The sequence below is a fragment of the Ambystoma mexicanum genome, chromosome 14, assembly GCF_040938575.1.
Source record: "Ambystoma mexicanum isolate Mex_15411 chromosome 14, UKY_AmexF1_1, whole genome shotgun sequence".
NCBI lineage: Eukaryota > Metazoa > Chordata > Amphibia > Caudata > Ambystomatidae > Ambystoma > Ambystoma mexicanum.
The window spans coordinates 184,206,066-184,229,422 of NC_090940.1; the positions used below are offsets into that span (position 1 = coordinate 184,206,066).

The 23,357-nt window shown below is 47.2% G+C and overlaps 1 protein-coding gene across 1 annotated transcript in view; it reads right to left on the minus strand.

Moving 5' to 3' along the window:
- Nucleotides 1-23,357, minus strand: part of LOC138527267 (galectin-1-like) — a 101,126-nt gene that overhangs the window by 76,404 nt on the left and 1,365 nt on the right. Inside the window, exons 2-3 of the mRNA XM_069638362.1 lie at nt 20,710-20,733; nt 13,967-13,988 (exon numbers count right to left, since the gene is read on the minus strand). Coding sequence (XP_069494463.1) covers nt 13,967-13,988; nt 20,710-20,711 — 24 coding nt within the window. The 5' untranslated portion in view covers nt 20,712-20,733. The remainder of the gene's footprint in view (nt 1-13,966; nt 13,989-20,709; nt 20,734-23,357) is intronic.

Below are 23,357 nucleotides of genomic sequence, written 5' to 3' on the forward strand. Positions count from 1 at the left end.
ACTACCCCACAGATATAAGAAGCGCTACTCACTCAGACAACCATTTAAACCATATCCAGTTGATGATTTCAAGCACACAGAGGTCTCATCAATAGACCAGGTCAACTGACAATAAGGCCAGATATCGATGGCGTCATTATTGACATAGCTGCATTAGTCATGACGCATATATGCAACCATGCATGAAGCTACACAAACATGCACTAGTGTATTTCTTATAGACATGAAAAACATGCTTATGACTCCGGTAGGTAAAGGATGGATACATTTACAAAACGCTGAGAACCTTTCATTTCTTCAACAAAGTGGAAAAAGCAAGATGCCGAACACACGTGGACCACGCTTTCTCATGCTTTATTGCAACTAACCATTAGAAGCCATGGAGACACATAAGGAGCCTACAGGGTGACTTCAGTGAATCAGGAAGGAAACAGAGGCCTCAGATACATGGAAGGGGAGGAGACATTATCCCTGCCACAGGTGCAGAGCATCTGTTCACATCACAGGACAAGGGCAGGTGGAAAGTTCATGGTTCCCAAGGCAACAAGCCACCTGCAAGAATTAAGACTAAAAATCCTAATAATTACCGATGGAAAGGCTTTATTTTGCCGTCCTCTCACACATGACCCAGCAGAGCAGGACAATGCTCACTCACTCGTGGTGGGAATGGAGCCGTTCCCAGCAAGACGGGGAGTGGAATGATACAAGTGTTGCTCCCAATAACTGTAATCTGCAGGCACTCTCTCAGGCTAGATGAGCAACAGTGGCAACAATATGGAACACACAGCCCTCAATGTTCCTTCCCATCACCTTCAAAAAGGTACACTGAGCTCTGTGACCAGACAGGGTCCCAGACCTGGGAGACCCTGCTTTAGCCAATCCAGAGGCCCTCTTCATGAGATGCTATAAAATGGTGCATGGGCCAATGGTCTTCCTGCAACTCTGCAACAGTATAGGTTGCAACATTTTTTGGGTGGTAGTAGATGGAGCTACGTTCTTGCGGTGCAGAGTCTTTAATGTGCCCAAGTGTCTCCGCTATTTACCGGAAAAAATACAGTGAGTTCTCCACATGCCAGTCCACAAAGCTGGCAGTAGAGGATGGTTGCTACGTCTGGGTGGCAAGAAGCTGTCTTGTCCTGCTGCATGCCTGGAGGGCTGTAAGGTGACCGGCAGAAATTGAGTCACATGGCAGGTGCACACCGTGCGTGAAGAGGTCCTCAAGAACCACCTTGGAGAAATTCCTGCCCACTTTCCGTGGGACGCCCAGCAGACTGGAAATGCAGAGCAGCAGGTTAGGGCAGAGTCGCTGTCCAAGCGACATCAGCGGATCACAGAATCTAAGTATAGACTTTTGCTATGTGGCAAAAGGAGAGGGTTTTCAAAGGATTCACTTCATGGTTGTGTTGGGGTTTTGGTCTAGCAGGGAGTGTTGTTGTTGAATTTTTGTTCTTAGTTAGGGAACATTCAGTCTTGGGTCAATCGGTTTTGGCAGTCAGCTTAGACGATTGACTTCAGGGTACGTATGACAAAATACATGTAAATATCATATTGCTTGTGGGTTGAGCGTTGTAGCTTGCGTCATGGATGATGGTATTCCTGTGTATAGGGGTTAGTAGAGGAAGCTAGCTTGTGTCACGGAAGGTGCTCTCCTGGTTAAGTCTCGCAGAGATGTTTTATCTATAATGTGACGCTATAGGTACAGGATCACATGAATTATTGGTATTCCCTGTTGGTTAGGCAGGGAAGTGGCCTTGTATATGTTATTTATGTTCTTTCAGGTTTAGCATTGTGCTCGGGGGACTGTATAGGCAGACAGATTCAAAGGGGCGGGGGATGATGATTTCTTCTTCTTTGTAGAGGTGATGTCACCAACAAGGTTTTTGTGTAGGACTTCAGGTACACTGGAGGTGCGCAGCTTTAGGTGGATAAAAACTACAATTGAGGTTCGAAACAGTGGCCGCACCTTTGGGGCCATGCATGGAAAGCACATGAGCAGGGTTGTTAGGTGAGACTTTGGGGCGCAGGGCTGCAGATGGGCGTGCGTGGAGCACACCCATGGTAATGGGTTTAAGCCAGAGAGGCTGAGGTTAAAGTGGTGATTTAATGGTCATGAGTGGTACCGGTTAAGTGGTATTGAGGTGAAAAACTGAATAAAAGTACTCCAGTAAGTGGAGGTGACGACATCCCGATTTGCGGTCAAGTAAGTATTGACAAATGTATCCAGGTAACACCCCCACAGCATATGTGCAAGTCCCTCCCACAATAAAAGGACAAAATCTGTAAGTATAGCACATAATGGACTTGGGGTATAGAAGGCAAATTGGCAAAGCAATGGCCTAAGGAGAGCTTTTCCAAATGTGTGCAGCAACAATTACACACTTACTTACATACATCTTACAAGGGGAAAAGGTTAAGCAAGGGAATGGCCATAATGGAGTTGTGGAAAATGTTTCAGGACGAGGAAGAGGACGTGGCGAGGTGACAATGGATGCTGAGCCAGCGAGAGGTGGGAGGTGATTTACCCTTGGCTCCCCATCCTCCTCCTCAAATGGTGGGTGAAGGAACAGCAGCGAAAAGTCATGGATTATACCCTACGGGGGAATTAAAAGCAACAGCGGGATGCACCGCCAGAGTATAGTAAGGATAAGGGGCAAAGCAAGGCAGGACAGGTTACCAAGTAAGTGCAGAATGCTGGGAGAGAAGGCAAGGAGCTTAGCGAGATCCAGGCAAGGTTTACGAAGAATGACCTGGAGTAAGAGGGAGTTAATGAGGGGCAAGAGGCAATAGTCCTGAATGAATGGGTAGGTGGACAGATATTGCTTAAACTGGATGGGAAGAGAGCAGGAGATTTAATGTGCTTGAGCAGAGAAGTCACGGGTAACAAGGACGCAGAAGAAGTACAAAGATGGGAGCGAGAAGAAAGGGAAGAGAGAAAAAGGGCACATAGAGAGAAAGGAAGAGCAGATGCACAAGAGAGAGAGGAAAGGGAAAAGAGGAGACAGAGAGAGCTTGTGCCCATAAGCCTCGGGTCCCTAGGTGGATGGTATAAATATATGAAGTAAAAATTGAGGATATAGCCAAAAGAAGGCAGAAGAAGAGCAGGAGAGGCAAGCGCAAATTAATAAGAACAAAGGTAAGTTGAAACTTGGACTCCTCAGGGAGCGGTGGGGCAGTGAAGACGAGGGACGCTGTTTAAGGGTGACAGAAATCAAGTTGGATTTGGCACATTTTAGTGATGGCGAGGACAAGGAGACACAATGGAGGAGTGAACCAGACAGAAGCGGGATAAATAGCAGGGCTACTGCATGGGTGGATAGAAAGGAGGCTGAGTACTCAATGAGAGGGGAATGCAGAAATATCAGCTAAGCAGGAGGAAAGCAGCAGGGAGATGTAGTATTGAGGAGGCTTAGAGTTGAAGAGGACAGTGACAGTGCCAACGGGACCACTGGGTCATACAACGATTCATTGGGGAGTGAGGATGACGTAGAGGAGAGAGCCTCTCATCGCTCCAGAGATGTAAACCCAGACAGAGACTAAGGGCCTCATTACATGGATGGCGGTAAGGGTTTACCGGTACCAGTATTTTACTGGTACCGGTAAATCCGTACCGCCTTACTACGAGGCCCATTTGCGGGTTGGGGAATTTAACACCTGCTTTTTGCAGGCGGTAAAAACCAACCCGCAAAGGGACGACCAGGGAGCTAATTACGGTACCGCAATTTGCGGTACCGTAATTAGCACCTTCCCTATTCCCATAGAGCCCTATGGGGCAGAAATGGGAATGGGGAAGGGCAATGGTGGAAGGGGGAATTACCGTCCCGCCAACCTTGGAATAGGGCAGTTATTCCCCTTTCCACCAAGGCGGTGCCGGTATTTTACCGGCATGAGCCATGGCGCTAATAGTGCCATGGTTCACCGCCATCCGTGTAATGATGCCCAAAGTGTGGGGAGACAATAGAGACATGGACAGACAAAGGGAAGTTGTGGGAGAATGGCTGCCACGTCCTAAGGGTATATCGCGCAGCGCAGGCAATATTAACCCACATGCGCAGAAGCTTAGGGCCCTGTCGAGGTGGAGGAAAGGAGAAATGACAAGGGCTTTCCCCACCACCAAGCCCATGGGGAAACAAAGCAGAGGGATAGGACAGACACAGTGTCCACTGTTAGAGGAGGGAGGAGGGAGACCTCAATACATACCATGGCAGAAGATGGAAAAAGACAATTTGAGATGCAAGTTACCTTTGTTGACTGCTGGGGCTGGGAAATGGATTTATGAACTAGAGAGACTGGCGGCAGGAACAAAATTGGTGGTTAGGGGACATGAAGAGTTTACTTTTTACAATTCTCGCGGAAGTAGCAGATGATGTATGGAAAAGAGCTGGATACCCTGGAGTGACAGTACAAAACACGGCACACAATAGTGCGCCTTTCAATAATTGCCAAACGACTGTATGGCATGCTCTAAGGGTGCAATACCCAGACACATCAGACATCGGCACAATTATGGCATGAAAGATGAGGGAGGACGAGGATTCACTTCAATATATTCAATCTATTCAAGAGAAATGGCATTTGAAGACATGGAAACCGTGGGATAAAACTGTGGGGTTATTTTATCATATATTGTGTCAGGGGTTGCCTGACCAGGTACAAAAGCAGCTCAAGAAACTAGTGGGGATGGGGGCCAAATCCTGGTCAGAAATTCAGCTATAGTGCACTATTCAGACTAATGCAAGAGAACGCAAGAAAGAAGTGTGAGGAGAGAAAATAAGAGGAAGCCAGGCTAGTGCAGAAGAAATTATCAAAATACACAATGGAAGGAGCAGTCTCTACCAGTGGGGAAAGTGCCAGTAAGCTGCAGGCACAGCACAGACCGCCAACGATGGGAGGAGGCTTCGCCAGGCGAGGAGACGTACACCACAGGTTTAGAGGGTCATGGAGAAGCGCCCAGTGGAAGAGGATGTGGACATCAAATGCAACTAGGGAAAGAGAGGTTTCAGGAGGGCTATCAGAGACCAATGGCGGGACCACCCCAGTGTTGGGTGTGCAGACAAGAAAGGTAGGGCACATTTAGAGCAGATGTGGGAGGTAACAGAATGGGGGATGCCGCACCATCCCACATACCAGTGTGAAAAACCAGATGGTTTTTCACTGCATGGACCCCAGTGATCCATTACTTAGGTGTCTATTTGTTTCGGGTATGGCCTGCACACCTAATTTTTGGACATGGAGCTATTAGAAGAAATTAATAATTAGAAGATTGAACTAAGCATTTTAGATTTTAGGGTGCACTGGAGAAAAAACATGGCTCGGGGGGCGGTGGCAGACAATGTTTTTTAGATGTTCACCACTGTGAAGGGATCTTTGAAGCTTCTAACTAGTCAATTCACATTATTTTTATTGATTTATTTTTTACTGAAAAATGGGAGTCCCACACACCTCCCTCAATTACTGTCTCGCACTAATTTCTTTACACCAAACCGCAACTGATCACCTATATTTTAAAATACATTTAAAAAGGTGGTTAATAATGCAGCACAATGTAATTCAACCAGCTTGATAGTCAAACAAAATGTGGAATATACCTTTTGGTGATGTCTCTGAGATGCAATTCTGAGAACTAAATGGGTGTGATTGAAAAGTGCAGAGGATTTTCGTTTTTCATTTGGGCCCATTGATGAAATTCTCAAAAATGACCTGCACATTTCCACAGGGGTTGGGACGGGCTGAACAGTAGCACAAACATGTGCTGGTCAGCCACCTTGCATACGTTAGTGTCGGGAGCCTTTCCTGTCACTGTCAAAGGTGGTAAGAAAGAGAAATGCATTTCTTTATTTTATTTATTTATCCATTGGTCACTTATTAGGCGCTTATGCAGTTAGCAAAACTGTTTCAAAGCGCCCACAGGGCAGACAGGATGGGGACAGGGTAAGACAATGTAGTACAAAATAATGAGAGTAAGGGAAGGGGAGACAAACCTACTATGCTTGTAAGTGTCCATAATGTGCAGGTGCAAAGTGGGGAGGGGAAAGGGATAAGGTGCTTTGAAGCTCATGGATAAGTGCTCCGGGTAAGTGCTAAGAGGAGGAGAAAGTAAGTGCAACCACCGATTCGTGTGTGAGCCAAGTAAGTGCAGTAGAAAGACAGTGGCTGGGATAAGAGATGTGGGGGGTCAAGGCCCTGAGGACACATAAGGGCCCTGCACATCAGTCACACAGCTGTAATATTAGCAGAGAAGCAGGAGGTAAAGAAAAAGGTCTTCAGGCTTTTTCAGAACTTAAGGAGGTTTTGCTCAAGATGCAGAGGGAGAGGGAGGCTGTTCCACAGGAGGGAGCCAGTCAAGGAAAGTGATCTCCCACCAGCTCAGGGGTTGCAGCGTGGAGGAAGGAATATTAAGGAGGGGGCTATTGCAGTAGTCTAGCCTGGAGAGAACCAGAGCACGGGTGACATTGAGTCTCTGAGGGAAGGTGAGGAAGGGTAGAGGCCCTTTGAGAAGAGTTGAAAGTAGGACTTCTTGACAATGTCCTAAATATGAGGGATGAAGGAAAGGGAGGAGTTGAAGGTGACTCTGAGATTCCTGGCCTACAGTGGAGGGGATTTGGGGGGGAGGGGTCTGCATGGAGGAATGCCATGGAAGAAGTATGGTGCAGGGGACACAATAGGGAGAATTTCTGTTTTGCTGGCCTTGAGGCAGATGCATTCCGTTTCAAAAGATGAAAACGTAGGTGAAAGAATAGCAGATCAGACCGCTGCTCTAACACTTCGAAGAAAATGCATGAAAGGTTCAGAAAGGAGCATCTCCTATATTGGGCCTGCCTGTGTGGCTAGTCCAAACAGGTGCAACCGGCGCCTTTGGTTTTTGCTGCATTTCAAAGTGGACTGCATTGCTGAGCTTGATATATGCATTGACATGTGCAGAAACACTGTCCTATTTGCACAAAAGTGCAAAGGGAATGAGCAATGGCATCTGAATGTGCACACCAGAGATGCACACATTCAATTGCCCTTTGTGGATTGGGGCGCACCTTTCCTTTGGTCAAAATAGATGTGCTAGCCCCAAAAAGTTTTGATTGCCCTATTTAGTTTACAATGGTGCAAAGACATGAACACATCCATGTTGGGCAATTCGTGCTGCTTGAGTAATATACGCCTCAGAGAATAGTGGCTAATGTGGAAGGTGGGATCTGCAGGGTAAGCTCCAGATCTGGCCAGGTCTTTAAGTGCATAATGTTTTGTACCACGGTGAATAAAAACATGTGAGCAAACTTATGTTGTGCTGCCCTTGCTCCACTTTCACATTTCTGTGATTCTGTCCATCCTTGCCTTGGGATTGGACCCCTTTCAGAGCTTTGGATTTCTCTATCGTTCTCTCTATAAGGGCCTTTATGAAGAACATATGGACAACCACCGACCCTAGCGCCTCAGGCTCAGGTGTTTTCCAAAGTATTTGAATCCCTTTCTATGGGTGCTACCTCATTTCAAAATTCTTGAAGAGGCTTCTGGTGGTATAAACGAGTTGGGACAGAAATGAGCTCACTCCATTTCTTGTTAGGCCTACATATGAGATGAGATTCTATGACAAGACAGGAGGCGAGCATTATGCTTCATCTTCTTTTATTACTACTCCTCAGCAGTTCAACAACATATATAAAACCATGGAAAATACCCAACAAACTTTTCCATTTTCTTTTTTTTTTTTTTTTTTTTTTTTAACTACAACCCCCATGAGTCTCTGTAGTCCGTGCTCATTCCACCAGTCCTGATCTCCTTCCTGTACTTAGGCTCCTCCTCTTCTTTTACTGCTCTTCAAGCAGATAAGTACCTTTTCTCCACTCTCTGTACGACTGGGGTAAAATGCCTGTGTGAGAGTGGGTGATTATCGGCAAATAAGTTGAGACACGGCTGGAGTGTATAGGAGATTGTAGTTTATGTAGAAAAAGAAAAAAAAAAAAAATGTGTATAAAATAGTAGTTTACTGATAGCACGCATAGGCGAGTTTACTTCGAGGGGAGCTCGCGTACACGCGGGCAGCCGATTCAGGGATTCACTTTAGACGACAGAAGCCGGTTCGCGAGGCGGACGGCCCCGTGTCGAGTACCCGGCACCGCAGGGGCTCAGTCAGGCCTCGCGAACTACGCGGCTGAGGCCGCGGGACACTCGCGGCGCTAGCGAATTGTACGAGGCCGCCAGACGGCTCTCGCAGAGGTAGCCCCCACCCGCTGGTGGGCGGAACTACCGCGTGAGGAGCGCGAAGAGCGACGCTCTCAGAGCAGCCCCCACCCGCGGGTGGGAGGAGCCTACCAAAGACGTGCCGCGCAGTACATTCTGCGACGGCTTCAAACTCCGCGACCACACGACATTTAAGACGCCGCTAGTTCGGACAGGATTCCCCTAAACAAGGGAAGCGCCAGGCCGTAGCGATCAGATCGCTCGGGAGCTCCATGCCTAAGAAAGACATCACACGGCAGCTCACGTGTAAAAAAAAAAAAAATAACGATACTGCTCCTAGCAGAGGACCGGCGCTACTGAGGAGAGAATACCTCTCAAGAGCCACTGAGCTGTGGACAAGCAAGGTGCGGCCACTGAAAAAGAAAAAAAAAAAAAAAAAACATAAGAGAATACAAGTAGGTGACCCTACTGTCTCTATACCATCAGGAGGGAGCAGTGGGCGTGCTAAGACACCTGATCCAGGTAATTTGGCACACAGCACTGTTTTAAAAATGTCAGAATTTGAGTGGAGCGAGGAGGAGCAGTCACATGACCTCGCTGCCAGCTTCAAAAAAGTGCTAGGGAGCTCCCTCATTGATGCAGTGGCGGAGGGCGTTAGGCCCCTTCAAGAAAGGCTAGAGACGCTGGAAGCTATGCTTTCACAGCCTGAGGACAGCACCACAGACCGCAAGCGCACGCCCACAGATCCCTTGATAGAGGGACACAAGGGGAGTAAGTTAGCCCTTAAGAGGAAAGCCTCTGCCGACCCCCGGGGCTCTTGGGACGGGGCAGAAGAGGAGGCCCCAGAGGTGCCTGATGCGTTCGCAAAGCTGAAGGAAGCTTATCTACGACGACAGGCGGTGCCAGACCTCATGACCCCCTCTCCAGGGGAGGACAATACTGGAGATGACCCAGGCTCGGAGGATGAGCAGGGGGAGGATCAGACCTCACAAGGAGACGAGGAGACCGAGGGAGACTGGGCCCAGCCCAGTGGGGGCAAGAGAGCTCGGAAAGAGAAACACTTGACTGATGGCCAAGAAGATATGTTTGACCCGGACAGCATCAGGAATCCAAGGTCCACCGAGTGGCAGCCATCCCCCCGAGTAGCTCAGTACATGACGGCTAGGCTGCGCAAGCCATTAGACAAGGAAGTGAGACAACGGCTGCGTGCAGAGTGTCCGCGACCGGATCTCCCGGGCAAAGTAGCAGAGGCCCCCGAACTCGACCCGAAAATGCTGACCTTCGTGTCAAAGACGAATAAGGACCCCCGCAAAGGTATCGATAGGTCCTGGAGAAGCTGCCAGGAGAAGATCCTAGACCTGTCAGGGCCACTGGCAAAGATAATGGACCTCGCAGAGAGGTCCAAGGACACTGGTGAAGCAGTGGACCCGGAGGCTCTCGCCGGATGGGCGCAGAGAGCGGTCTGTCTGCTCGGAAATGCGAATCGCGCCATAGCCTCAGAGAGGAGAAAGGGGCTACTACTCAAGATTGATTCGAAGCTCAGCGATCTATCATCGTATGAAGCGGGAGAAGGGGCTCAAGGCCTTCTATTCGGAGAGACCTTCGGGAAGGAGATGGGCCGATTCGTCGGAACATATGCCTCCCTGGAGAAAGCCCAAGCATCGATCCGCAAAATCTTTCCGAGTAGAGTTTTTGGAGGGACCGGCCGCGGTCGGGGTCGCGCAGCCGGTCGCAGTCAAGGAGGAAGAAGACCCCATAATCCCAGAGCACAATACTGGGAGAACAAGGGCCAGGATACATTCTTCCCGTCCAGAGGAAGATTCCCGAGAGGTCGCAGATCCAGGGGATCAGGCCGAGGCCAAGGATTTACGCCAGGTGAGAGCGATTCAGTATCCTCCAGTAGGTGGGAGGACGCGCATGTTTTTAGAAAATTGGCGCATGATTTCAAGCGATTCCTGGATATTGCAGACCGTCAGAGGGCTGCAGCTAGATTTTATAGAAACCCCAATTCAGAGGCACAGGCCACAGGGCCAGAGACTAGCGCAAGCGGAGCAAGCATGGCTAGACGGCGAGATCGCGCAGCTAGCGCTCAAACAGGCGATAGAGAGATGCGCGAGGGAGCCCAAATTCGTAAGCAATATGTTCCTAGTGCACAGGAAAGAGAAGGTGCGTCCAGTTATAAATCTCAAGGAGCTGAACGGATGGATCGTATACCGCCACTTCAAGATGGAGGGCGTTCATCAGCTCAGAGACTCCCTAAGGGAAGGAGACTGGCTGACGCGTTTAGATCTGAAGGATGCCTATCTCACGATTCCGGTGCTCGAGGAGTACAGACCTTACCTAGCTTTCCGCTGGCACAAACAGTTCTGGCAATTCAAGACGATGCCGTTCGGGCTGGCTTCGGCTCCTTGGGCATTTACAAAGCTAATGAAACCCGTAGCAGCGGCGATCAGAGAGAAGGGCGTCAGGCTGATCATCTATCTAGACGACCTTCTGCTGTTAGCAGAAAATCGGGATGTGCTGCTATACCAAACGAGATGGGTACAAGACCTTCTGATATCGCTAGGATTCCTAGTGAATATAGAGAAATCAGATACCATACCAGAGCAGAGATTAGACTTCCTAGGGTTTGTGCTAGACACAAAGAAAGCGACTCTAGAACTACCAGCGCGGAAGATGAGAGATATAAAGAGAGAGATCAGAGTATGCCTAGAGAGAAGGCTAATATCCCTCAGGACATTGGCGAGGATAGTCGGGCTATTAGCAGCATCCATTCAGGCCATATTCCCTGGGCCTCTACACTACCGAGCACTGCAGAGGCTGAAGATAAAACATCTTCAACAGGGTCTGAAGTATCACCAACAGGTACCTCTAGATCAAGACTCCATTACAGAGCTAGAGTGGTGGTTAAAGAATATGGACGCCTGGAATGGGCGTGCCATATTCGGAGACAAGCCGGATCTGATCATAGAGTCAGACGCCAGCCGGCAGGGCTGGGGAGCCAGATGCGGGAGCCTACAGACCGGAGGCAAGTGGAGCGAAGAGGAGCTCCAGCTTCACATAAACTGTCTGGAACTCCTAGCGGGATCGTTCGCGATCAAGGCCTTCACGAGAGGGAGAGTGAAGTCTTGTGTGCTGCTGAAGATGGACAACATCTCGGCAGTAAGGTACATAAACCACTTAGGTGGCACGAGGTCCAAGATGCTGGCGGAGTTAGCGAAGGACTTATGGCACTTTTGCCTTCAGTCAGAAACGTCAGTGACTGCAGAGTACCTGCCGGGTTCACTGAATGTAGTAGCGGATTGGAACTCCCGTTACCTGACAGATTCCAGCGATTGGAGACTGGACCCAGGAGTGTTTCGGAGGCTGGACAGGAAGTGGGGTCCATTGCATACGGACCTTTTCGCCTCCCGGCTCAACGCTCAGACAAGCTTATATTACAGCTGGAGGCTGGATCCGGGAGCTCTAGGGACGGATGCATTTCTGCAAGAGTGGACAGGGGGTCCGCATTACGCCTTTCCCCCTTTCGCGATGCTGAGCAGAGTTCTAGCGAAGTGTCGGAGGGAGAAGGCAGAACTAGTATTAGTAGCACCCTTGTGGAAGTCTCAAGTGTGGTTCCCAACGTTAATGGAGCTAGCAGCAGACGTTCCCAGAGTTCTTCCCGAAGGAGAGCGACTGCTCACGGACCCAGCTGGGTCGTGTCATCCTCTGAGAGTGAGAGGGACACTCCCATTAGTCGCGTGCAGGATATCAGGAGACGCTGGGCTCTGCCAGGAATTTCGGAGCAGGCTGCGCAGCTTATCGCTGAATCCTGGGCTCCTTCCACTAGGAGGAGCTACGACGCAGCTTGGGCAAAATGGACGAGTTGGTGCAAGAACAGAAGTGTTCATCCCGTTTCAGCACCTGTAGTGGAGATCCTAAATTTCCTAGTGCATCTATTGCAGAATGGGAAAGCTTTCCGTACGATAGGAGTGTACAGGTCGGCTATATCAGCGGGACATATGTCAATTGAGGGAGTACCGGCAGGGGAACATCCAGCGGTAGTGAGGCTCATCAGAGGAGCGAGATTTAGAGCGCCACCAGGGCCTAAGTATAGTACTACATGGGACGTGGCGACAGTGCTACGATTACTATCAGACTGGCCAGCAGATAGATACCTTTCTCTCAAACAGCTATCAGGTAAATTAGCTATGCTATTGTGTCTGATCTCATGTAAACGAGTGTCAGACGTTAAGGCGCTAGAGATTAATAGACGAGTCTTCGGACCGGAGGGAGTTACGTTCTCCATAGTCAGGAGGACTAAGACAGGCACCTTCGCAGTCCATTACCCTTATTTTCCGGACAACTCGAAATGGTGCGTAGCTCGATGCATTAAAGAGTACGAGAGCAGAACAGCAGAGAACAGAGCAGCTAGCACTACTCAGTTGTTAATAGCGCGTAGGAAACCTTATCACGCTGTGGCATCGGCCACCATAGCCAGATGGGTCAAAGAGATTATGTGCGCAGCAGGAGTGAATGTGGACGAGTATGGAGCTCATTCAGTGAGAGGGGCGATGGCTTCGTCAGCCGCGAGAGCAGGAGTGCCTTTGAGTGAAATAATGAGAGCAGCGGATTGGGCGAGCGATCGTACATTTAAAGAGTTTTACTTTAAGCCAGCAGAGGGTTTGGCTAGTACGGTCTTGGGGAAGCTTTGAACAAGCATAATGCTCGCCTCCTGTCTTGTCATAGAATGTAGATTACCCCTGCTATCTGCGCAGGGAGTATTAATTCTATTAAAGACTAAGGAGGCGAGCATTAAATTCCCGCCCGATTGATGTACTGTATAAAATGTTGAGAAATTTATATGTGAGAGTACAGTACATACGCACCACCCTAAGATTTATGATTGTGTCTTCATAGGGGAAGAGCAGAAGAATAACTGAAGACAGGATTGTAGAAAAGACCATCAGGAGGCCGGGAGCGCACCGGCAGTTGAGTTAGAGTTCTGAAGATTCTTCGCACCGTTGACGAGGATCAGTTAATGGACAGGAGTGAATATCAGAGCGAGTAAAAGCAGAGGAGGAGCCTAAGTACAGGAAGGAGATCAGGACTGGTGGAATGAGCACGGACTACAGAGACTCATGGGGGTTGTAGTTAAAAAAAAAAAAAAAAAAAAAAATGAAAATGGAAAAGTTTGTTGGGTATTTTCCATGGTTTTATATATGTTGTTCAACTGCTGAGGAGTAGTAATAAAAGAAGATGAAGCATAATGCTCGCCTCCTTAGTCTTTAATAGAATTAATACTCCCTGCGCAGATAGCAGGGGTAATCTACATTGTGCCTCAGAGAACTAATGCATCCACTACACGCGCCTGCGTTTTACCTCATGGTCACAGGATCAAATCCAGGCAGGTCCCCTCAGCCCTTCATCCTTCCGAGGTCAATAAAATGAGTACCATTAAGTTGGGTAACAATAAACATGCCTTATGAGCGCCAAGAGGCCCCATGCGGGTGAAGTGCACTTTACAAATACGCCTGTTGCGTTATAGTGCAGCGTGCTTTGTCTTGGTTTTATTCTTACTGCACACACATTTACTTGGTATTGAAGCAAAACCTCTTCAATGCACAAGCACTGAATGTGACATGGCAGGCCCACTCCAACTCCTAGCAGATTGGCCAAAACATCACATACTAATTGCAAAAAAAAGGAATGTTTATAAGAAGCAAAGAAATCCAATGAGGCTCAGGGGTCCATTGGATTTATTTTTTTAACAAATCAAGGAACATACATGGAACAATATATATAAATGTAAACTTACAAATACACTTGCGACGCTGCACCTAAAACCAAAATAAATTAAAACAAAAAGGTTATGTTGTGAAATATTGACCACAAATAGCATTACTTTAAAATATTAAAAAGTAAATTACTAAAACGTATGTTGACCAGACCTCACATACATGCAGTGTACATGAAGCAATATGTACAGTAGCAGGCACATAGTAGCTTCTTGCTCCACTATAAATACCACTGGCAGCTGAGACCACATGCTGCAACTTTGAAAAATCTCTTCTTGAAATGATTGTAGTCCTATTTCTGCTTCCGTTGCTTACCTCTAGAAACATATCTTTTCAAAAGGCAGCATTGCCCTGCTGTTCACTGAACAGTGCAAAAAGTGTATTTTTGGTAATTAATTGGGGTACTATGGGGCACACTGGATTGGTGGATCTCTTTGAACCGGGAACAATATTCATGCTGTATATTCATTCTTATTCATTCAATATTCATTCTTCTTCTGCCTTTTTTCGACCCTGGAGGACCCCTTCCTCTTCACATTGTGTGGCTAGGAGGCCTTGTGATTCCTTTACCTGACTCTCTATGGAAGGTAAGCCCATTGTGGCTTATGTACTGAACGCTATGCTGGGAGAAATTGAGCTCCATATTTCATCTGGAACATCCAATGACTTTGATGGATTATGTAGCCTGCTGCTACGTTGTGCCCCTCACTGCTTTCCATCGTGTGTTGTTTATTTTTTGCATTTGCTCAATGAGCCCTGTGTTATCGAAGGCCTTTCCAACATGGCCGACCCCTTCCTCGTGGCTCGAAGTGCCTCCCTGCAGCCCTGACTGCCTGCCTATGATAGGTGCAGCTGTCCTACATTTGCACCAATCGGGCGAGCCGGCAGGCGAATGACGGCCCGCCTCCAAGGCTCGATTCTAAGGCTCCTGTTCGTTTCCTGTTCGGTGACGGTTCTGCGGAGAGCCCCCGCTCATGTCCCGTGTTGTGCTCTTGTCCCCCCTCCTCCGATGATGCCCCGTGTTGTCTCCCTATCCCCACCACCCTCCTCAGAATCCCCATGTTTCTCTCTGTACCCCCATCTCCTATGCCCTGTGTTGTCTCTCTGTGTCCCCCTACCCACTTGAAGTCAAGATATAGTCCTGTATCTGTGCCCTCCTGCCCATTCCTCATTGTTTTGGTGGCTCCTTGCCCTTACGTCCATCTGTGTTTGCCCCCCCACTCCCTCTTGCGTCCTTTCATGTGGTCCCCCCATTTTGCCCCTGCATCCATTGTTGCTCGTCCCCCCTGCCACATGTTCATCTTTGTGCCCCCCTGTATCCTTCTGATTCCCCCTCTGGCTCATCTTCTTTTCCTCTCCCTTCCCCTTTCTTCCTCCTGCTCTCTCATACTTGCCTTTGCCTCCTCTTGTCTCCCTCACCCCACCCTTCCTTCCTTCCCCTCCCTCCCCTCTCTGTCTTTTCTCTGGCACTACCCCAATTGCTGTTAGGCATATTAAGTGTAGCGCCTGCTTTATGCTTCCATCCTCCCTCCTCCCCCTTTTTTTCCTTCTATTTTACAAGCACTTACTTTTATCACGGTCCTTGGCCTCTGATAAAGAGCTTGTCTGTTTCCCCCTCCTCCTTGGTGTTTTCTCCTCCCCTCCCCCTAGCACTACCTTGATTGTTCATTGACCCTTAAGATAGTCACCCGTTTTTTCTCCTTTCCCCTCCCATTCCCTACACTCCCCCACTTCCTCCCCTCTTCCCCCTCCTTCTGTCATTTTTGCAATGCAACAATTGCCGTCAGGCATAGTAATGCTACTGCTTGTATTGTTTCTTTTTTCCCCCCTCACCTCTCCATTATTTGTTCCATGCACTTGTACTATCAGTTATGATATGATAGTTATTTCTCACATTCTGATTTGCTTCAAGGACTTGTAAGAATGTATTGTATTTTCCCTTGTTTCCCTCCCTCCTTGAAGCGCTTTCAAACACATTGTGTATAGGCGCTATACAAATAAACAATCAATCAACCAATCAACCAATCAATCATTTCATTTTATATCATTAATGTAAATTATTTTATCTGTCAGCATTGACTCTGTTAGTAAATTGTATGTTTGTGCTGATTTACACCAGCTAGCGCAGTTTGTGCTCACCTGGCCCCGAACATTTTGCAGGTTTGGATTCTGTGAAAGTTTCTAAATCTGTCAATGCTCTGAAAATACTATGAGCCAATCACAGAGAAGAACTGTGGCACCTTGTCATTCATGACTTCAAATGACACAATTATGTGAGGGGGGGATCCACTCTTTTCAGGAAAACTAGAAGCTGCATAATAAAGTGAAAACGTATTAGCAGGACAATCACTACAACAGAGGACACTTATGCCATCATATGCCCGACACACAATCCTCTCTTCTATTCTTCTTGGCCTTTGTGTAGCTTTTGACACTGTCAACCATCTACTTCTTCTTTCTACTCCTCCATTGTTTTTTTCTGTGTCTGTTCTTAGGTGGGTTCACTCATATATTTCTAATCGTTCTTACTCGCTGGGCCAAACCTCTCCTCCCTATACCCCTCTTTATGGGGTCCATCAAGGGTCTATCATTGCTCGTCATTCTCCATTTACACAATCCCACTCGCTACGCTTATCTCCTATGCTCAGCTCTCTTTTCATCTCTAAATCATTTTCTCTTTCTCCTCTTTTTCGGACACATCCCACTCTACTGTGTCTAACTGCTTGCCTGCGGTTCAACCCTAGATATCGTCCCATTTTCAACACCTCTACCCCTGAAAATCTGAGGTCCTTTTCTTTCCTGCTACTTTGATTTCCCCTTCCTCCTCCCTTTCTTTCTTTTCCCCCTCCTGCCTCTCTTTTTCCCCCTTTCAGCTTGCAGCCTAGGTGTCATCTTTGCCCCTCTTTCTTTTTCCAGCTGTATTTCTTCCACTGCTCGCTCTTGCCGCTGTGCTCTTTTTAATGTTTGCAGCACCCGTCCTTGTCTTTCTTTTCGCGCCTCTACGCTGCTTCTTTCCTGCCTGGTCTTCTCTCGCATCGACTATTGCTTTGCCCTTATTCTTGCTCTTCCTGCCTCTCGTCTTACCCTTCTTCGCTCTGTATATAATTAATCCATTCATGTTCTCTTCTCTCTCCCTCCTTGTTACTCTATTTCTTCCTCTTTGCTTTCTAAATCCTGCCTTCCCTTTGAGTCTTGTCTCCTTTCTATTGTTCACTATTGTGTCCATGGCCTTGCTCCCTCTATTTTTCCTCACTAATCGCTCACTGCTCCCCCACCCGTGTCTTGTGCTCTCAGAACCACCTCCTACTTTCTGTCCTCAAGCCGCCAAGCGCATCGTCCCTTTTCCACTCCTTCGCCTTGCTTGCCCCCAACTCTCCACCTCTGTCTGTTCAAACTCTTCTCTGCGTATCTTTCAAACCAATCTAAAAACACATCTCTTACTTGCTCTCGCAAATAACTGATTATACTTTTTGACTGTTCATATGTTTGGAATGTATTACTCATTTTGATTGTACTGTTTTTTAAAATATATGTTCTTCTGTTCAACGCTTTGGCAAAAGCGCTATACAAATAAATAAAAAGTATGAAATAAAATTACATTAACTATTATCTGGAGTGGTTGCACGCTTTTTTGTCAATATTATGCTGAGTTTCTCTGTGCTGCTGTCAGCCTCTTCATGATTGTGCTGGAGAATCTGGCAGAGAGTACCCAACCGCATCCTCCTCCATGGCCAAAGCTTAGTTTAGGAGATTCCCAAGATTGCCCCCCTGGATTGCTTACACACACAGAAATCCCACTGGAGCAGGGGTTTCTACTGGAGCAGGGGTTTCCGTGCCTTTTTCTGCATCAGGCAAATATCTGAATTGATCAGCAATGGGGCCCAAATCAGTGGTTTATGGTAAATGGAGTTTTGGAAATGATCTTGAATTCCCTGTAATACTTTTAATACTCACTAAGTATTCATATTTCACTTAGTTATATTTTGCTCAGTACAATCCACCTTAGCTCCTAGGATCCGCCTAAAAAGTTATAAGTGATGTTAATTCTGTGGTCATGCAGGAGATCTGATGCGGGTTATATGCCACTGGATCATTCCTGTTTTTCTATTCTAATATTTCCTTCAGACACGTAGCCTCCTGCTTGTCTGTTTCAAGTGCATAGTGCATCGTTCTTAAACTGACTTCAGTGAACATATTTAGCCGGGCCATCACATTTTAGGGTTTTGACTCCCTGAGGCGGGATTATTTCCACTTTGCTCTCTAAATCATCTAATTTTGCCATTGTTGTGCTTGTACATGGGGCCCCTTCATTTCAGGCTGAGCTTGGTTGAAACTTTGTAAATTTCCAATCACTTTTTTCAATATAGGTATGCCCACTGCTGTGCTTTCCAGATGCTGGGTAATCTATTTCCCAAGCTTCCTTCACCTTGAATCTTAAGTTTTTTTTGGATAATACTCTCATTTTAGGACAGTTTGATAGTTCTTTCACCAGACCGTTGCGACTCTACATTCGCCCGTGCATTTTCTCCACTGCTGCCTCAATCTCCTTCACCCTTCTGTTGGATCCTCGTTAATATCCCCGAGTAGAATTGGTAACCATCGTAAATGTTGTAATCATTGGCCAATTGCTGTTTCTGTCATTGTGGTTCTGTGTTGACTGAGGGGGGATTGAAGAATTCAAGGAACCAAAAGTGGTGGAACCCACCAGAAACTACACTCATGGGGGTCATATAAATTATGTGTGGAAAAAGAGTGAAGAAGAAAAGAACAATGAAAGGGAAGTAACAGGCAAGCCGCCCACAACAGCTTCTTCTCCCCCTCTCAACCACATTATTCTTAATCCCAGGGTCTCCAGCACAGCTCACAGGAAGGCAGGTCTTGTTGCACTCACTTTGGTACCAAAAGAAGTAGTTACCCTTAACTTCCCTGCCTCAGAACTGCCAAGTCCAGCGTACGTCTGTAGGCATTCATGCTCTGGCCCCCAAAACCTATCAGCATGCAGATATTTCAACATTATCAGACAGCAGAGGCGGGATGCATGCTGAGGTGGGCACCCCCACTTTAGACCCCTGTCTGCCTGAGGTGAATACCCCGAGGAACACTTAGGGGATGAAGGAAGTGGAGGAGAGGGTCCCATCACAATAGTGATTTACAAGATGGAGGTTACAGCAAAACAGTGATGCAGGACCACCTGGCGGGGTCCTTTTCATGAAGCACACAGCACACCATATTATTTCTAACACGCATCATTGACGCTCCATGATGTGAAATGACACAAATTATGATAGGAATTACTACGGTTTTTAAAATCTCGGTAGGTGAAGTCACAGCGGCTCTCATTTCCCTGGATTTTATTAATAAATATTATACAGTATCATACGGATTTTCAGTGTTTGCAAAAGAGCGAGTCAGGGAGTTCATTTATATTGTGGGCACTGCATAACTAAATGTCCTCTTTGCAATGTATTGCACCGCAGAGAGAGGGGTGCAGGATAAAAGCTTCGAACAGGCAATCCAGAGCAACGCAAGCTATAGCTTGAGCAGGCATTGAGACACTTTCTTATAGTCTGTACATCCACACTAAGCACTCTGAGCACTATAAGAGATGGACTGAGGTGAGTAAGAGATTGCCAACTCCCCCATCCAGGCACACCGAAGTGAGTGGGCCTGGGTAGGATATGTGAGGTGGTATGAGATTGTGTGTTTGTGTATGGGTGGGTGTGGGTATCTAGTGAGTGTGTCCATTGCCTGCTGGGTGGGTTAAAAGCCACAGGTTTCCTATGGGGTGGTGCTTTACCCAGCTACTGCACCTATCCCCCCCTCCCGCTACTGCACCTACCCCACCCCTGCTACTCCACCTATCCCCCTGCTACTGCATCTATTCCCTCCCTGCCCCTGCTACTCCACCTATCCCCCCGCTACTGCATCTATTCTCTCCCTGCCCCTGCTACTGCACCTATCCCCCCTGCTACTTCACCTATGTTCCTCGCTACTGCATCTATTCCCTCCCTGCCCCTGCTACTGCACCTATCCCCCCTGCTACTGCACCTATCACCTCTCGCTACTGCATCTATTCCCTCCCTGCCCCTGTTACTGCACCTATCCCCCCTGCTACTTCACCTAAGCTCCTTGCTACTGCATCTATTCCCTCCCTGCCCCTGCTACTGCACCTATCCCCCCTTGCTACTGCATCTATTCCCTCCCTGCCCCTGCTACTGCACCTATCCCCCCGCTACTGCATCTATTCCCTCCCTGCCCCTGCTACTGCACCTATCCCCCCTCGCTACTGCATCTATTCCCTCCCTGCCCCTGCTACTGCACCTATCCCCCCTGCTACTGCACCTATCCCCCCTCGCTACTGCATCTATTCCCTCCCTGCCCCTGTTACTGCACCCATCCCCCCTGCTACTTCACTTAACCTCCTCGCTACTGCATCTATTCCCTCCCTGCCCCTGCTACAGCACCTACCCCTCTCAGGCCTTTACCACCTTGGTGAGATGTCGGATTGCTTGACTGTGAATCCCTCCTTCCCGTGGGGATGCGCCCCTCCCCCCTGAGAATATAGGGTTCTCATCAACGTCCACCTTGTTTTTGTACATGTACTATTTGCCATATTGTGGAGGGCATGTGCCCCCTTCTTCCTACCATGCCCCCCAGCCCAGTGAGAGAGAGTTTTGTGTGTGTGTAGAATACAAATATTTGTATTTCTTAAAATAGTAAATGCATCCATGAAACAAAATGTTTGTATGTAAATTGTACTTACATTGTGATAAGAAGGCAGGAGCACCTGGCAGATAAAAGCAAACATGCATTCATTATCTATCCATAGCAATGTGCTAATTGTGCCCCATCTATAGTGCTGCTCTACATTTCCATACTCCCAAAACCGACATGTACTTTATGCAACCAGCGCAGATTTTACACTTGTATTTAATAGATGAATGTTTAGAAATGCATATGTAATGAATATTTCATAGTTTTAAAGTAAATTAATAATTCCACTTGCACCTCGAGATGAATATACTTTGGAGCCATAAACCATGGCATGTTGATCTGAAAAGGTGCATTTCTTGAAGTGTGAAACACAGACTTCACCCTTAGAGGCTGTGGGACATAAAGCGTTAGGCACTCACTGCATTCAAAACCTCCCATCCAACACTGTTCAGTTTTGCACAAGTCATTCTAAGTGTGTTGGGCGTGCCGAGGCTTGGAGTGAGAAGATCCCCCACGCGCCACCTCTTTGATAAGGTAGGTGAGGCAATGCTGTACTCATGCCCAATTGGCACACTTTTTCTGGGCTGGCCATTTTAAACTGGACATTGTATAACGTGGCAATCAAGTAACCAATGTCTTTGAAGGGGGGTGCATGAGCACCGCACTAGTGTCTGTGGTGTTGGATTGTGTTCGCAGGAGGGAAACCGTACTTCAGAATTGTGATGAGACACTGATGTTTCACTTGAAAAACTGTTTACGTGCTGTGTGCCTCAAGCCTCAGTATCTACAATGGGTGAATTCTAAGAGCCCAGAAAAAGTGTGTTAACTGGGCGTGAGTACAGCATTGCCTCACCTACTAGCCCCCACTCTACGGTTTTATTTTTTATGAGTGTGTTGTATTCATGTACCTGTTTTAATTTTTTTATTTAATTGAATTAAGTGAATGCAGTTGTGTGCGAAGGTTTGAATGAAATACTAAACACATTTTGGTGTGCAGAGCTTTGTAGGAGAAGCTGTGGATGTATGAAAAAGTTAGGAGTGTATTATTATTTTTTTTATTACTCTCACATAGGAGTTGTGTTTTTACACTGTTAGTTTTTCCAGAGGTTCGGAAGTACAAATACTGGGCCCCACTGATGTTTATGGTAAATCTGCCAAAACACCTCATGTAGTCCTACGGACTCTAAGAAAGGGACTTACACTGCCATATCACCACTCATAATCCTGCTGTAATGCCATGGGACTGAGTGTGATAGAAATGTATCGACATTTTTATTTCACCTGTTGAAGACCAGCTAGAAAAATGTGACTGAAACAGGTTTGACAGCTTGGCATGCTGATGATCACCTTAAGGGAACAAGCACACCCAATTGTGCAGTAGCGTTACTGTGTGTTTCTTTAAACCCTTGCAAAAATGTATAATATTTGAACAACTGATTAGGGCAATTGCACGTTGAACCTGCTGCTAGGTCTGCTAAAGATCCAGGGCTATGCTAATGTCGGGACTGTTGGGACTCGGGCTGGCTAGCCTTTTGGTTGTAGCCCCTGAGCTTCTATCCGGGGCTACACGCAAAAGACCAGGGGCTATAGCCCCCTCAGCCACCCCCTGGCAACACCTCTGCGTTGAACACATGCAAAACTGATAAAATTGAGAGTTTCTTTTGTATCTGTTACCCTTTTCATAAGCTAAAGTTTACCTATAAAATTATTTGCAAACATTATCATTTTTGAACCTAAACAATCTTCTGCAAATGTCAAAGTAATGATTTCTAATGAATGGAACCTGGGAGAAATTGCTTGAACATCATCTATTTCCCTTCTCTGTGCCCACTATGCCATTGCAATATTTAAAACTGTAACCACTGATCCAGTATAATATTCCACCTCCTTACATCCCATTATATTCCCATGAGAATTTAATGTTTGCCATCAAAGAATACCTACTGCAACTGAGTAAGTGCATTAAAACTTACACACATCCATCATTATATGTTCTGGACTAAGTAAAATGTGCCGTTGTGGCTTTCCAAAAGGCCTCTGGGCTCCACGCCAGAAGCCTCCCTACTTCTCCCACCTTTGTACTAACAGAATGGTGCTGTGTGTAGTGGCAAAGTAGTGCTGGGCTGCAGGTGTCAGGAGGACCTGGCCTTCTGAGGTGGACAGCTCTGGAGCACGCCTCCTTCTGGTATTCATGCAGCATGGGCTGGACGATTGGGGTTCACCCTCTGTCCCGATCCACTAGTGAGATATTGTAATGCCACTCGCCCCCAACACTAGGAACCACTTACTTGCTAGTTGTTACCAAGCATGTAGTCCTGTGGCAGCCCAAATGCTGGAGACCTCTTGCTGTAATGAACTACTTATGAATGATTTAACCTGGGCTCCTTAATGCACCTTTTACCGCTCTTGCTGAGAAGAAATTTAGCAAAGGTTATATATTGGGGGACATTCAGAGGCCCAAAGCGCCCGAGGGAGAGGTTTGCCAAAATCAATGCCGACCATCAATCACCCTGCCAGTGCTGCCCTTTGTTAAAGGATGACCTGTGTCCATTTCCTCAAAAATGGATCTTCTTCAAAATCATAAGATTTAAAATATCCTCCTCCATCTGTCAGATACTGGAACAACTGCATTTAGCACTTACAAAAGTGTTTCTCTTAAAACAAAACTAGAACATTTCTTTAAACAGCTGTAGGCTT